The sequence below is a fragment of the Triturus cristatus genome, chromosome 5_2 (assembly GCF_964204655.1).
Source record: "Triturus cristatus chromosome 5_2, aTriCri1.1, whole genome shotgun sequence".
Lineage (NCBI taxonomy): Eukaryota > Metazoa > Chordata > Amphibia > Caudata > Salamandridae > Triturus > Triturus cristatus.
Genome location: NC_140588.1, coordinates 215,716,488 through 215,732,429, shown reverse-complemented (window position 1 = coordinate 215,732,429; position 15,942 = coordinate 215,716,488). Strand labels below are relative to the sequence as shown.

The 15,942-nt window shown below is 44.0% G+C and overlaps 1 protein-coding gene across 2 annotated transcripts in view; it reads right to left on the bottom strand.

Moving 5' to 3' along the window:
* MBP (myelin basic protein) overlaps positions 1–15,942 on the bottom strand; it is an 800,810-nt gene that overhangs the window by 2,355 nt on the left and 782,513 nt on the right. The window contains exons 6-8 of one of the 2 annotated variants that reach the window (XM_085606994.1): positions 15,188–15,223; positions 12,565–12,594; positions 9,462–9,593 (exon numbers count right to left, since the gene is read on the bottom strand). In XM_085606994.1, the coding sequence (XP_085463120.1) occupies positions 9,462–9,593; positions 12,565–12,594; positions 15,188–15,223 (198 nt within the window). The remainder of the gene's footprint in view (positions 1–9,461; positions 9,594–12,564; positions 12,595–15,187; positions 15,224–15,942) is intronic. The other variant, XM_085606995.1, reaches the window with a different exon arrangement.

Sequence of the window (15,942 nt, the reverse complement as noted above, 5' to 3'; positions counted from 1 at the left end):
AAGATGCAACCTCTACCAGCACACAGAAATTATGACACGTGGGCATCCTGTAAATGGTGTCCTGAACTGGTCAAGCATCGTAACTTCAGTTTGTTACGCCCTAATTTCGGAATTAAATGATGCTCAATGCCAGGCCGCTTGCCTTGAGTGTTATTTAATAGTTTTTTTTTTATTTATTATTGGCCACAGTCCATTGGCAACGATCACAGTGAAGGGAAGGGCTGGTAACACATGACAGCTTGTAAGCAATCGGGCTATTCACCCAGCCTCCATATCTCACACTGGCAGGCAACCAGCGGCCTCCTGTGCCAAGGGTTTTATTGCTCGCAAATCCTCTGATTAGGTGGGTTTTTAAAATCGTTAAATGAGTTTAGGAAATCATCAGGAATTGATTTTTGGAAGATGCATTTTATGGGCGTACCTTCTAGATACCAATTCCTTATGGTATGTATTAATGTTTTGCAACTGAAATCCAGCCTCAAACACTAAGGGCCATATGTAGGTAGCCTAACATTTACCACTTCATAAATACCGAATTTTACCGGAAGTGGTAAATGCTATGTAGGTAATCCATCGGTAATATTTACCGATTCGGAATGGGTCGGTAATTTCGAATCGGTATTTACCGATTCGGTAATGGTAACTGGCTTCCCATTGATTCCTATGGGCCAGGAGGCCCATAGGAATCAATGGGAAGCCAGTTACCATTAACGAATCGGTAAATACCGATTCGGTAATGGGGGGAGCACAATCAAGGGTGGCAGGGTGTCACAGTGACACCCTGTTGCACCCCTGATTCCTGCATGTGTGCACATGTGGCACACATACATGCCCTAAGGGCATGTATGTCTGCCACATTGCACACTTCAAAGTGCAAAGAAATGCTTTTTTACAGCTATTCGTCATTTACCACCAACTTTTAGTTGGTGGTAAATAACGAATCCCCACAACAACCACACACTCCCGAAACCGGTCCTAGGATGCTTGTTTCCGGTCCAGGGAGGACCTGGCTTGGCAGTTCGGGCCGGACTGTTCCCATGAGGCACAGGGTCAAGACTGATTTGCATATGGCCAGGTCTAAACTGGGGTGGCATGGTGAGCAAAAGAATGAGGGATTTAACCCAGATCTCTTGACTGGGGGTGAATGTTTTGATTTTTTCTGCATTCCGTCCATCAATTGTGTGTCTTTTGCTTTCTAACCAATAGGGATCACCATAACAACAAGTGTTACTCTGAAAACATCACTTCTTGTTTATTATTTTCCTCTGTCTTCCTGCTGATCAATAACTTCTAGGAAACGGCCTCTCAACAGATCATTATTGGTTAGATCCAATTTTTTTGCTCCGTTAAGTGGATTCTGGATGTTTTAGCTGGATTACACGGATGGACTACAGTTTATCGATGATATAGAAATCTAGAGTGTGTTTTTAGTTAGTTGCACTTTCTGTACCCAAGTAAGGAAAATATCCGTTTTTTTTCATTTTGCCTTGCAGAGGGGGAAGGGGCAGGGAACAGGCACCCTCCGGCCATGAATCAGTAGACACTGCACACTAAAAGAACCGAGCAAAGCAGCCTCAAATGCTTGAACACCACAGTACATTATGGCCATGGCCCACCGGTTTGAATCCCAAGACCATCCTCAGCAGGGAATTGACTTAGTTTTAAATAATGTATGTTGTCCATGGATTAACAGCCATTCCAGATTATGCACTGGTTTAATCAGGTGAGCTTTATTTAGGGAGAGTAGCAGTAAAATGAGAATATCAGTGTATGGGCAGGCCTTCAGCGTGTCTCCTCAATCATCAAAACATCTTATACAAAAGAACACTATCATCCACCTTGGAAAACCAATGCTCTTTAAAGGTTAGAGGGGTGTTCAAACACAGCCAATCAATAAATTCAACTTTTCCTAACGGGCTGCCTGAGCCCAGGGGCGTAACACAGTCCCCTGCATCCCCTGCGGTGCGGCGGGGCCCCAAGCTGCAGGGGGCCCCCTCAGCCCAGTAATAAAACCTGAGCGCTCCGTATTAAATCCGGATCAGGGGCCCCTCTGTGTACATTGCAAGGGGTCCCTTTAAACTTTCGTTAAGCCACTGCCAGAGCCTTCTTTCTATTTCTATTACAGGTGGCTGGAGTCAGGTTCTCAGTGACCAGGCCATGCTCTGCCAACTTGAATTCTGACCATACACACAGCTGTTGGTTTGTGGGAATACAATGTAATTCTGACTGTCCAATGAACAGCAGGTTGTTGCTGGGCCAATGGAGTACAATTGAATCAGTACTGTGGAGAAGATTTACTATATTTTTGCATTGGGTTGCATCGCTTTTGTGGTGTAGTCCCAATGCAAAATCATTTTTGGTATTTACTAAGTCATGAAAAGCCACTTTGTGTGGTTTCGTAAATACAAAGTAACGCAAAGTAGCCTATAGCGCTGCCTTGCGTTACCTTGCATTAGGAAGGTGTTCCATGGCTAGAGCATGGGCGTTCCCATGTATCAATTCATGAATTTTGGCACATTACCAGTTACTAAAGCTAATAAACCTGAGAATGCATCAAAATGCTACACCTTCCCAAATGAGGCATAACAAGTAGAAATATCTTTAGTTCTCCTTGTTATTTACTATATTTCCACGTGTGCTGCATTCTGCAGTAGCCATAGAAAGAGGAATACACCTCTAAAGATTGTCTTTATTTAGGAAGGCATTCCTTTCTGCACAAAAACAATCCTAACCATAATGCAGGCACCCTCGTGATGCAAGGGTGCCTGCGCTGTTGCTAGGCAGCCTCAAGTGCTCTCACGCAGGGAGAAAGCTGAAGAGCGCCATATCTTAATAGATATGACGCTTTTCAGCTCTCTCCGATTTACTCAATGCAGCACAGCAATTTGCCTTGCTGCACTGCGTTGCATGAACTCTAAGTAAATCTACCCCTATATGTCAAACAAAACCTGACTGACATTCAAGGAGCATCTAATTTAGCAAGAGGTGTGTCAATGATACCATTAACTGCAATTATCTAAAAAAGTTTTTTAGTACCTCCCTAGACTGAGAGTGGTCCTTGTGTGAGATATTTACTCATAGTAAATCTTCCAATATAGATATCAGTGTTATGACAACTGAGGATATGTCACGTAAGATGTGCGATTTTACTGAAAATACACATCTTTTGCACAGAAATATTACATGCTGTTTTTCCTGACCCTTGTTAACGCTTGATAAAGTATGGCGCCTGGGAAATATTACCCACTTTGCCCCTTCTCCGGAACAACATGCCAAGCACATTCATAAAAGATTTCTCTCAACTCACCATCAATGGGATGGTGCCACCCTCCTTAGACTCATCGTCACCCTTTAAACAAGCAAAATGCCTCCCATAGGGAGACATGGGAGTGGAGGAACCATTAGTAGTCCTGTTACGTAGGTTACAGTCTAACACCACAGTTAAGATACGATACAGCATTGAGGGTGAGAAAACACAGCCGATATTGTGAGAAAACACAGCCGATATTTTCAACTGAGTGGGTTCGTCAAGGTTGTATCTTAGCCCCTTTTTAATTTCTTATGTACACAAATGGATTAGAGGCATACCTATTGCTGAAGTTAGATTTCCCGAGGATTGGCAGTGATTTTGTCCCATTACTCTCTTATGCATACCACAATGTCCTTCTGGCAAGGACAGCAATAAGCCTTCAGAAATCCCTTGATGCTATTATAGATCTTATGACATCCCTTGATCTAAAATGTAATTTTAAAAATATCATATAATATGGTAGGAGGCCCCAAGTTGATAACATCTAAAACTTTTGTGGTGCAGGATTGAGAAAGTCAAAGGTTTTTATTATTTTGGTAACCTATTTAATATACAGCTGCCATGGGACCTTTATTGACGCTAAAAGAGCAGCAGACAACTAAAGCAACAGATGCTGTTTTTCGCTTGCAGCTAAATTGGGACAGAAACCAGTAAAAGAAATGTTAATTCTCTATAAAGCAAAATGCCTTTCTATTGCCACTTATGGAGCAGGAGTAACAAGCTTCAAGTTGTAAGGAATAACTTTATTAGAAGGCTCCTGATGGTTTTTCGAGAGCAATTATTGTGGATTGTCTTGCTATGTTTAATGTTGAGAAGATCTCTTGGCTTAGCCACTTGAAACACATGTGTCATGAGGTGGGTTCACACGATTTCTTTGTTAACCATCAAAATTTGCCCCCCCCCCCCCAAAGCAAAATATATTATCAAAATGATATTTTTTTCCAGGGCTAGTTTACATCACAGGCAGTCTCAGACACAACATAGAAGGCTGAGTCTTGTTGAGGTTAGTCCTTTGACTAGTCAGCAACAAATTTACTTAATGTTTATTATGAATCCGCAATATAGATTTGATCTCACTAGGTTTCGGCTAGGCATAGCGCACTTTTTGGAAGCCTTTCCACATCAAGGCAGCTGGTCAGATAATATTACGCCATGTCCCTTTGATAATTTGTCTAAACAAAGCACTTTGCACTTTGTTTTATTTTGTGCACTTTATAAAATAGAGGGGGAGCAAGATGTGTGCTCCCAATTTCGAGAGTGCAACGTCTCTGCTCTTATAGAGATGGTTTTAGATAGTTGTACTTGGATTCATAAGAGGCGCACTTATTGTCCTCTGAGCTTTTTACAAAAACTGTGATAAGTAGCTTTAAACTGGATGGATTGTTCTTGCAGGTCAGCTATGTTTCTAATTATTGGATACAGATATCTTAGCTCATTGTTTCAATATTTTTGATTAAAAAAACTCTTTATTACTGTCCGTAAAAAATGTTTCATCTCTTCACCATCCTCCAAAATCACTTGATCTCAAACTCCTTAGAAACTCAAAATTTTGAGAGGTGTTTGCCTATATTGGATTGAAAAAGAAGCAGGAAGGGCTCAATATTTGGAATGGCCTGTGAAATCACCCTTGCATAGAAACTAAGGCCCAAATTTAATAACAGTTTGCACCAGGTTTGCATCACAGAAATGACACAAACTGGAGCAAAGTATAGATTTGGGATTTACTTTTCAGTGCAACCCTTGCTGTGTGCTGGAAAACAGCCCTAAGGTAACCCAAAGTAGAGCTTTGCACACTTTGTGTCAAAGGGGTGTCATACATTGTCATTGTACAGGGGCATTCTCATGCAAGCACCCATGGGTTTTGATGCAAATTCCTATCTACTAACATTAGTATACATAGATTTGCGTAAAAAATTATGTCTCCCCGATTTGAGTGTAATGGAGAAAAGTTGAATTTTTTAAAACTTTTCAAACTTTGCATGCTGTACTGTACAGGACACATTCAATCTTGAAAAAGTATTACAATAGGTCTAAGCACAGTATTTTGAACTTTAAAGTCACCCTTTAATTACAAAAACTATGTTAAACATCACACAAACATTCTTGCACTACAGTACAAGAGCATGTGTGTGCGCAAGACAGTCAAAGGTCCACCAGTGCAGGAGGAGAGAGATGCAGTGCCATATCTTAGTAGGTGTGGTGCTGTTGTCTCGCTCCCTTCGATGCAACACTGTGCAGCATCTTTGGCTGCTGTGCTGCGTCAAATCTTAGTAAACTTGCCTCTGAGCTTCTAAACTATCCGCCTTGATGTCATCAACTAGAAGCACTTCAGTTTGTTGTAGTGAAATGTACTAGTCACCTCAAGCATCCTATCATTCAGTGTCATGGTCAAGATAGCTCTGTGGGTTCGGCAGTCATTTATGAGCAGTCGCGGCTAGTGTTGGGCAAAGTGGTGGGGGAAGGGAGAGGGGGCACAACAACAAAAAATACCTGAATGCCGCCCTTTTGGCTCCACTGCAAGCACAGGCTCCCAGACTGCCCTGTGGCCAATCCTAGTCTTGCTCTCATGCATGAGAGCAGCATTAGGATTGGCCTGAGCGGGCTGAATTTGCGCTCCCAGAGAGGTTGGGATCCTGTGTCTGCTGTCTCCAACCCGGCAATGCAGCTCAGGTTGGAGGCAGCTTCAGTGCGCATGCCGGTTTGCCCGTCCGTGCACCTACCACTCCCCCTCGTGCCTGTCATCCCCATGACACCTCACCATGGAGAAAAATAAAACGATAGTAACTAAGACTTATTATTGTTTTGCTTTTCAAGTTTTGCAGCTGCTGCTGTTGGCAGGGGGGGAGGGGGGCAGGGGCGCCGCCGCTGCTTATGAGCCGTTTATTCGTATAGCGAACAGGTAACAGGTATAAAACGAGCAGGAGTCAGGTCGGCCTTACATTCCGCCAGTGTATGTAAAATCAGTTCCTGTGAGATGGATATACATAACATTAGTTAGTTGAGCTCCAGAAAAATTCGGTTTCCAGTTTGTACTACATAAAAGGTCAATATATCTGTTTTGGTGTTGAGCACATGCCTGGTCCAGCCAGCGAGTTCCACTGCATGACTAATGTATGGGAGCAAAAATGTCCCTCCTTTCTCTCTCTGAGCGCTAGGGGGCAGCATTGCACCAGCTAGACAAAATAATCTATCTCCGCCAGGAGTAAAGCCAGCGAATAGCTTTTACGATGCCCTGAGAGCTCAGGCCCGGCCGAATAATAGGTACGGTAAAGAATTACCTTCAAATACACTTTCACATGTGGGGATCTGGATTTTACTAATCTCCTTTGAAAATGAGTCCCGTCTTTTAGTTTTCTGAACCTAGAGGTGCTGGAGGAGGTCGAACTGTGCTGGGATTGGAATGGAAATATGGGGTTGGTGGCTTCTTGTGTCAGGCCAGCTGTTCGTCACCTCTGAAAGTATCCGAGGAGGCCTTTGCCAGCGATGGCCGCCGGCATCTGGCGCGTGGCGGCCACAGTTCTCCAGGGCAAGCAGCGTTTCTGACTTCATTCACACTGCTCTCACCCTGCCCTGCCAAGGTTTCTCTGCGTCCTGGCAGCTCCGTCCGCCGCAGAGCCTGCAGCTTTGCCAGAGTACATCATCCCCGAAGCAGCGACTGGAGAGACACCGGGCAGCAAAAGCTTGCTCAGCCATTTTATCTTATCCTCCTGCCCTCATCTGTGTTTATATGTCCCTTAATGTTTAAAACGAATGGTCGCTGCAGTTCTTGCCGCGCGAGCATCACTCTTCCACAGATAGTCAGGAGCCTGGCCTGGTGAATAACACAGCAACAAATCGAGCCTCTTTCCCACTGCTGGCTCGTCCCGGCGGCAGATGCTGAAATGGCAAAGTCTGAGCCGCAAACGAATCCAACCTAACAAGGCAGAGCAGCTCAACCCAAACAATGGCTTTTTATACCTATGTGCAACTAGTGGACAAAGTGAGGCGAGGGCAGCTGCTCATCACACGCACTTTCTGTTTGCAAAGATAGAGCAATGACGCACGTGTCCAGGGTTTAATTTGAGCCGGTCCTTGCAGGTGGTACACACTGGCACTCATTTTTTGGGGACCGGTAGTTATTTTACCTCATCAGACTTCGAACCAGAGCAAGAGAGAGAAAACACAAATGGAAGAAAGAAGACGGAAAAAGAAACCTGTAAGAGTCAGATATTGGGGGTGCGGAGTCTCTGGGGGTGCATTCACGAGGCATGTGGTGGGATCAAAACTACGCAGCCTTGGTATCAAGTACAGCATTCAATACCACACGATAAAGGGGCATATTATTAAGAACGGCGTTAAAATTATCGCTGCTCTAGTGATCTGGTGTGAACCTGGGCTTCTATTGGAATTCTCAAGGGCATATTATCAAGCCCGTTATTGCCATTTTAGCGGCAGTTTCCTGCCGCTAAAGTGGCGATAATTTTAACGCCGTTCTTGATAAATATGCCCCAAAGACTTCTGAGCAAATCTTTAGGCCCCTTGACTTATTATTTTGCAAATTAAGCACTGAACATGCCATACTTGAAATATTTTCGAACCTGTGATACCCAGATATTGTATACGGTTATATCACCCTTCTCCCTGATACTCGAGAGAGATTTTTTTTTTTATTTATAAATTTTGCTTTCGCAATCTAATGCCCTTATAGCTCGCCAGAGGAGCTCTATCAGCTGTTTAACAGTCATCCCTTTGTTACTGGATTTCGCCTTCTACTGAGGCAATAAGTCGGGGGTAGGTATTTACTGGGTCGCATAGCAGCGGTCTATAAGGCTATATTGGAACACTAAATGGAGTAGATGAGCAGGATCGCATATCCGGTGGTCTGACTCTTGTCCCAAAATAGGGCATCTACTGAAGCTTCCTGACAATACACACATTACTTTTTAGGGATTCAGGAGGAAAGGGTGGGGTGGCAACAGAGGTAGATTTATATGATAACATAATTAGTTAATCTTGGAGCTGATCAAAAGAATGAGGGGATATGTATAAGGAAATGGCACAGAGCAGTGCTGCAAATTTTGCGGCACAGCGCTGTGTAATAAAAAAAAACGCTGGGATGCGTCATATTTACAAGAATACGGCGCACCCCTGTGTTTTCACTTGCACTGGCGGTAAAAATAACTGTCTAGCACCAACACAGACACCCTTGCACCATAGTGCAATGGTGTCTGCGTTGCAGGGATGATTGTTTATGTGTAGGAAGGGCCCCCTTCCTGCACATAAGCAATCAATAATAGCGATTTTCTACTTTTATGTGTGCTGCATTCTAAAGCACGCATAGATGTAGCAAATCGCCATTCTTTAATGATTGTTTTTGTGCAGGAAGGGGGACCTTCCTACACATAAACAATCTTTAATGGCATTTTTTTCTCTTTCTAAGTGTGCTGCAGAATGCGGCATACATAGAAAAAGCAAGAACGAGGAGAAATACAAGTATTTCTCCTCGTTGCGCCAATCGAATGCCTGCTTTTTCATGGCATTAGTTTTGGATTTATACATCCATGTAAATCTGGGTCAGCATCAAAAAGCAATAGGTGTTGCGGTGGAATGCCAACAGCAACACCCATTGCACGCCCCTTTCACGCAGATACCTGCGTGAATGGGTACCATATTTACAAACCGGCGTTAATTCATGCAAAGTGACTTAACGCCGCTTGGTAAGTATGGGGCAGGGCATTGCGCCACCAGAACGCCAAAAAAAGTGACATTTCGGTGTCGCAATCCCCTTGTACATATGCCCCTAGTTCTTATCTTTTTCCAAACTTATGAATACATAAGTCAAGTAAGGACCAATAACTAGCATTAGTGGCCTCTTGCAACGAACATTGCTTCTTTATAATCTCTTGCCTAATCAATGCAACCAAGCCTTCGGCTCATGGCCATAATTGAATGAGAGCGACTAACTAGCACTATTGACTTACATAGTGGTCAATAATGCTTTGGTATCAGGTTGCATTCTATTTCAGCGGTGCACGGTAATGGACTGCTCAAAACATTCAGCACGACAGCCGACAACACACACCACAACTGCATAAAAAATGCTAAGTCCCAAAGACGTTCTGACTTTACACCATTTAAAATATAAAATAACAGTCTAAGGTACGTCACATACCAGGTTGAAGATCTTGGAGAGGGTCCCTTGTCCCTCCCTGTGTGAGTCCTTGTACCCCTTATGGGACGACTTGTAGTGGTGGTCCGATGATCTGGGCCATGATCCATGGGTGGGCTTCTGCCCTTCGGCTCCCTGCGAGGACAGAAAAATTGAATTTGTAGGAATCGTTAGAGATGAAGACTGATATTTTGAAACACTACGCGGGTAAAATGTTCCTAATGTTCTATTACCCCCCCTTTCTCTCCCCTCTTCCATCCTCACTACATACACCGGATTCTTGACATGGTTGACTTCTACCACTTGCGTACATCTAACTATATAGAGCCACCCTTGTGCATGACTACAGACCCTTTCCTCATAGATCTGTTAAAAGAAACTCTTGAAGGCACAGAAATATTGTACCATATTGTTATACAGAAAAATTCTCGCATATACTTATGGCTGACTCCAATGGCTATCAATTGCATGCTTTGTGACACCCGTACCAATTATTTAGTCTTATGTGGCTATGCAGTTCGTGCCTGTCTGTACAATACTATGTTGGGTCACAATATGTTACGCTTGTACCCATATTATGATGTATGTGCTGTAATACAATGAATTATACTGTACTATGCTATTATGACGCAAGGTCTATGCACCTTCGAACTGTTACTAAGGTAATTTAAATGCCAATAAAGTCTTTGGAACACAAACAAATTTTCCTAAGGAGGGAAGAACTCAATACCAACATCTAATCGACACTATTTCTCCTAGTGGCAAATTGTGCAAACTCTGGGACTCAGTAGAGGAATCAGTGCTTGCGGCATGGTAGTCATAAGTACTATCTTGGAAAGAGCGTGAACAACCTTTAGAAAGGGCGGAGATGTGGCCTAAGGACCAGAGCTACTGCGTTTACATCTGGAAAGCCAGATATGAGTCCTGGCCACGACCCAATATCATGTGTTTCTGGGCAAATCAATTCATCTCCCTGTGCGTAAAAAAATGAGTAATTTAATCTGGTGCTCATGTAAAACACCTATCTCGTTGTGCCAAGTTTGCAATATTTATAACTGCAAAAAATATGCATTTGTTGTGCAAGGACTCAGTGGATGGCTTTTACTCTGCTTACTGAGGAAACCTTAATTGGAGCTGAAACAAAAAAGGGCCATTTTGATGCCACAAACAGCTACACAAGAAAATAATCCAGCCTGCAAAGAGTCATCCAGATGCTAAATTGCATTTTTTCCCTCAAAGAAGCAAAATAGAACAGCCTGTGGAAAGAAATGTGTTAATTTCTGTCTGGTTAATATCTGGAAGAAATGAGGAAAAAACAAAATAAATAAATATCAAGCAGCGGGCAAAGCAGAGCGAAATATTTTGATAATCCCAACATCATGTAGCAAAAATGGCCGCTTTTTGGTAGAAAAGGAAATTAATTTTTCAGTCTTGCCTTGCGCATCCTTCTCATCTTCCGATCTGGGTCGGAATAAAGCAGAGAGCAATATTCTATTATTTTGTATGGAGAAATGAAGGTTGCACTATCACAGTGAGCTCAAAATGAGAGGTCTGGTGGATCTTGGATACGCTAGTCTGGGGTACTTAGGTACAACCCATACATACGCAGAACCATGTTGTTATATATTAAGCGCTAAGTAACAAGAGCAAGAACACCGAATTGTGATGACGTACACCACAAATCCAAAGGCAAAGTAGGAATAAAACACAATAGTAACAGTTCCAAAAGCTGGAAGGGTGCCAACTGAGTTCCAATGAAGTTGAGTACATTTTTAAAGGGTGGAACCTTCACCCCATGGAGAAGTACCTGACAGGAAGCAAGAGGTTTTAAGACCACCAGAGAGGTTAGGGATCCCAGGATTATCCTGTAAAACTGAAGTTTTATGGTTTCCTCAATCCATACAGAAAGTGACGTTGAGAGCTAAAGAAGAATGGCGCCTGACCCAAAAAGGATCATACACGCACACAAATAGGTTTTTCTCCACTGGGGGTGTGCAGTGCACAAGTCAGAAGATCCTAGAAGGATATGCAAGACTCCAGCTTCTCAGGATGTCCATTAGCACATCCTTTTCCAAAACACTTCCCTCGATAACCTGTGGGTTGGACTATCTTGTGACGTGCCCTATAATGTGAGTTGGCTTCGGCTCAGCCTGATAGGTCTCTGTGGGACTTGTATTGTTTTAGACTGCTGCCATATTCTGAAACTTTGAGACACAACGAGACTACAAATGTCATGTATGTGTACTGTTATAATCTAAATACATAGGAGGGCAGGATATCCCAACTTATTCCTAAAAAAAACAGAAACATTGCAAACTCATTGTTGGTTCATATTGGTATTTCTGCTTTACCCAAAATACTCTGCTCATTAACTAACTGAGTTGCCTGTTTTATGTAAATTAATGGAATAGGATGCATGTTGTGTACACAAAAATTAAACTATATGCTTTCTGAGCCTGTGAACACAGAGCAGGCGAGGAATTTGTGCCTGATGTATCAAAATGTGTGAGAATGGCTGTCCTCCTTTACATGCATGCTGCATGAAAACAAGCTGCATTGAGAAGATCATGAATGCAGATACAAGAGGCGCTCTACTTTCAATGCCAATGTTCGCGGAGCTCCGCATTAACGGGCCCGCCATTTTGTGAACGCTTTACAAATAAAACAATGCGAGGCAGACGGAGCCGCCGCGAACGGGCAATTTGTAGCGAGGCAGAACAGGGGAGGAAGGGGAAAATTATGAGAAAGCAATTGCGTCTTCCAGGAGCCTGTGAGAAAATAGGTAGCTTTGCCATGCAGCCTTTAATGGGTTTTATCAATTTGTGCAAATGCGGTGTGGTTTTAATCACAGCTGGGCCGCCATGCCTCTGGAGGAGCGCACCTTGTTTCAATCTACGAGTTAAAGCAGCAGCGCAATTACCACTGGAAGCAAAATTACTGTGGGGAGCAAAATGAGTCAGAAGAAAGAAAAATGAGGAGCGACAACCAAACAAAGCTTTAGGGAGCGAAAACATGCCATGTTGCTTGCAGCAGCTGGCACAGGCAGCAGTTGTTGGGCTTGGGGGAACCAAAGAGGCTGTGAATGAAAAATACATTTGTCACCTACCCAGCTAAATCTGGTGAGGGATAATCCTCTCTGCACATAGAAAAGACAGAAAGAGTGAGCGGATGATCGCCATGGATACCTCGCGCTTCAGACAGACAAGAAAAGACAATACAAGACAATACAAGACATGGGGTTGCAATTGGTTTGTTTGAGGGAGGAGTGTGTCCTGGTAAAATTAATGCACCGGGTTAGGAATTTGGGAACATGCATCGCTGTGCAATTCAATTTACCCACAGCAAAACAGCATTGAGATCTGCTCTAGAAATTCTAGGAGATACTTCATAGTGCCTGGACTAATCTGAGAAGTATTTGTTCCACAACAAATGTGGGTAAATAGCAGACAAAGGGCCTGGGAACGAGTTTGGTGGTGCAGCGCCGGGTCCACCCTGCCGCAGCACTGCCAAACGCGTGGTCTGGCCACCTGCCAGATTGCGAGTATTTCTTGTGTCTGGTGGGCTTTTTTTTTACTTTCCCACTGTGGTGCCCCGAAGATGGGCACAGCGAATGGTAACACCAAAAACAGTTCCTGCACAGCATGGACTGCAAAGTCCATGCTGTGCATGAACTGGTGTGCATGCCCACATGGGGGCACATGTTGTGCGCCCCTGTGTGCATCCACATGGCGTGAGGCACCTTTGTTTCCTCTCCGCCACAGTTTTCATGACGGTGGAACTGCCATGAAAACTGTGTGGGGAGGAAACTCGTAATATGCTTGGCGGACCGCGGCAGTCCGCCAAGCATATAGTGGCCTCCTGACCACCACAACACCACAAGGGAATGGCGGTTCCCTTGTGGTTGCAGCGGGCATTGACGGTCTGTCCTCCCTAATTGTAATAGAGTGGTCAGAAGACTGCCACCGCCGCGCCCTGGCAAGTCTGGCGGTCCGGGGACCACCAGACTCGAAATAGAGACCATAATCTGGGTGTGCTGGCAAGATGAATGTCTGCAAAGAGGTCTCTCTAACACAACAGTTTCCTAGTGTGGTCAATGAAGATTGGAGCCATGCCAAATTTTCAGCACATAAACATTACATGAATATACATCCAACAAATCTAAATCCGATTAATTTACATAATGATTTAATGAATATCTGGCCCTACTCCAGCTCTCATGGAACAATGTTGGGCACCCCTGCTCTGAGGACATGCATTCATTCTCTGGACTGTGTTGACCTAAACGTGATCAAAACAAGGGGAGGACATGCCCTTGTACAATAGCAACTATCCTTTGGCTTTTTAGCAAGTTGCAAAATAATCTAGAAGTACAGGTGTGATTTATAACTTAATAGGTGGCCATAGCCCCTCTCTCTACAATCCCTCTGTCTTAATCAGCAATGGCAATGAATAACCAGATTATACTCTGCCCAACTGAATATATGGTTTATACAATGGAATTTTTTCATGTGGGCTTGTTTTACCTAAAGATATTTAACCAAAATCTGGATTCAATGGGTTACATTTCAGCAGTATCTGTGCACTATTTTTTTGCTAAAATGCATGTATGCTTTAAATTCTGCGGATTTCCATCTATATCTACCTTTCATTTATTATTGTTTGTCTTTTTTTGAGCTAACACTGTTTCCCTCAGTCATCGAAAGTGAGACTGAAGGGACTTAGGGCTTGATTTTGACTTTGGCGGTGCTGCGCCGGCTCTGCTGGCACAGCACAGTCAAAGCCGTGCGAAGAGCGCCAACCTAATTACGAGTTCAACTCGTGCAGGCGTATTGTCCTTTTGCCTCCCACGTCGGTGCTCGGAAAAAGGGCACCGCAATCGGAAGGGCAAAAATGTTCCAGCATGGCATGGAGTGTGAAGTCGATGCCGTGCTGGAACTGGGTTGCAAGCAGACAGGGGGCCACATGTTGTGCACCCCTGAATGCATCCCCATGGCGAGAGGGGGGCATGGGGTCCCTGTAGGGCTCACCGCCATAAAAAGCTGGCTGTGGAGTAACTCGAAATAGGCTCAGCGGTACTTCACCAGTCCCGCTCAGCATATTGCATTGCCCCTCTGCCACGCCACCGCCAGGGAACAGGGATTCCCTTGTACAACTGGCAGTCTACCCGTGGAATGACTCAGAAAGTCACACCTCGGCAGTTGGAACACCACCACCGCGAATCTGGAGATCAAATTTAGCTTGAAATGTTTTTGCTAATAATGGATAGCCGCATTAAAATATGGAGGCATCTTAGAGCCACAGTAACTGACTTCACTAGTTACCACTATCTAGACATGGGTAGGCAAAGCCAGTGAGCTGCCTGCTTATACAGTAGGTGTCGTGGCTACTTATGGGACGACGCATGGAAACAATGCTTGTGACAGCCTGTAAAGGTAGGTGACTGTGGAGGATTTTACTATGGCATATGTCAGACCAAGAACAAGCACACAGGAGAAAGATGAACACTGCATTTTTGATTCTGTCTAGGAGGAAATGCAAGTTACAGTTGCAGTTCATGAAAAAACATTTAGCATCAACACTACACCATATGCAAAGATGTCATCCAGCCCAGGGTATCTTTTTACTCATATCCATCTCGTCAAATTCACAGCATGTGCAGCTAACATTGTTTTCAAAGTCAGTAGAAAAAAGGAACTGAAGTTGTGGGGGAACTTCAGTGCGGGACATACCCTTTGTTGCATGGGAGGTGTAGTCCTTGGAGACACCTGCAAAACAAGAAGAACATCGTCAACAGCCGTAAAAGAGCAGGGCGAGAAATAAGCTCTCCACAGAGTGTGAGATTCTGGTGGCCTCACCTTCCCCTGTCTTGGCAAAGGCTGATGGAGTAATTCAATGTCAACACAACCACTCTGTTTACAAAGTGTGGCTTGTTGCATTTACATAAAAGCATGGTAAACAGTGAATCAGACTAAAGTGTGTTTAGCACAGGAAATTGATAAGCTGATTTGGGCAAAGGCCCCACAGAGCTGCAGAAGCTGGTACCTACTTATGCCCCCCAATAGCATCCTCAGGACAGCCCATTATATCAATCAACAGTTGTTCAAAACAATGAAACGTGGCACTAGATTGCTGGGCATGAAAGGACTTAGACACAAGTATGCCCCTGGCCTGCATCTTAGATCTGTACCCTACCACTTGCAGTTTTTCAGACTTCTGACAAGCAAACTTTTCATACTAGCCCCTAAGTGAACCCACTGCAAAAGATGTGTGCCTAAGATGGTTGATCTTTCAGTGATTCTGGGAATTCCATTGATCACTTTCGTATCACCTAGTTCTATCCCCTTTCATCATTAAGAGGTGCTCTCCAGGGAACCAGGACAATTGGTACTAAGTGCCTGATTACGAGTTTGACCACCGAAACCGTGGTGGCGGTCCGACTACTGCCACACTGCAGGACTGCCTGCTGTATTATGACTGTGATGGT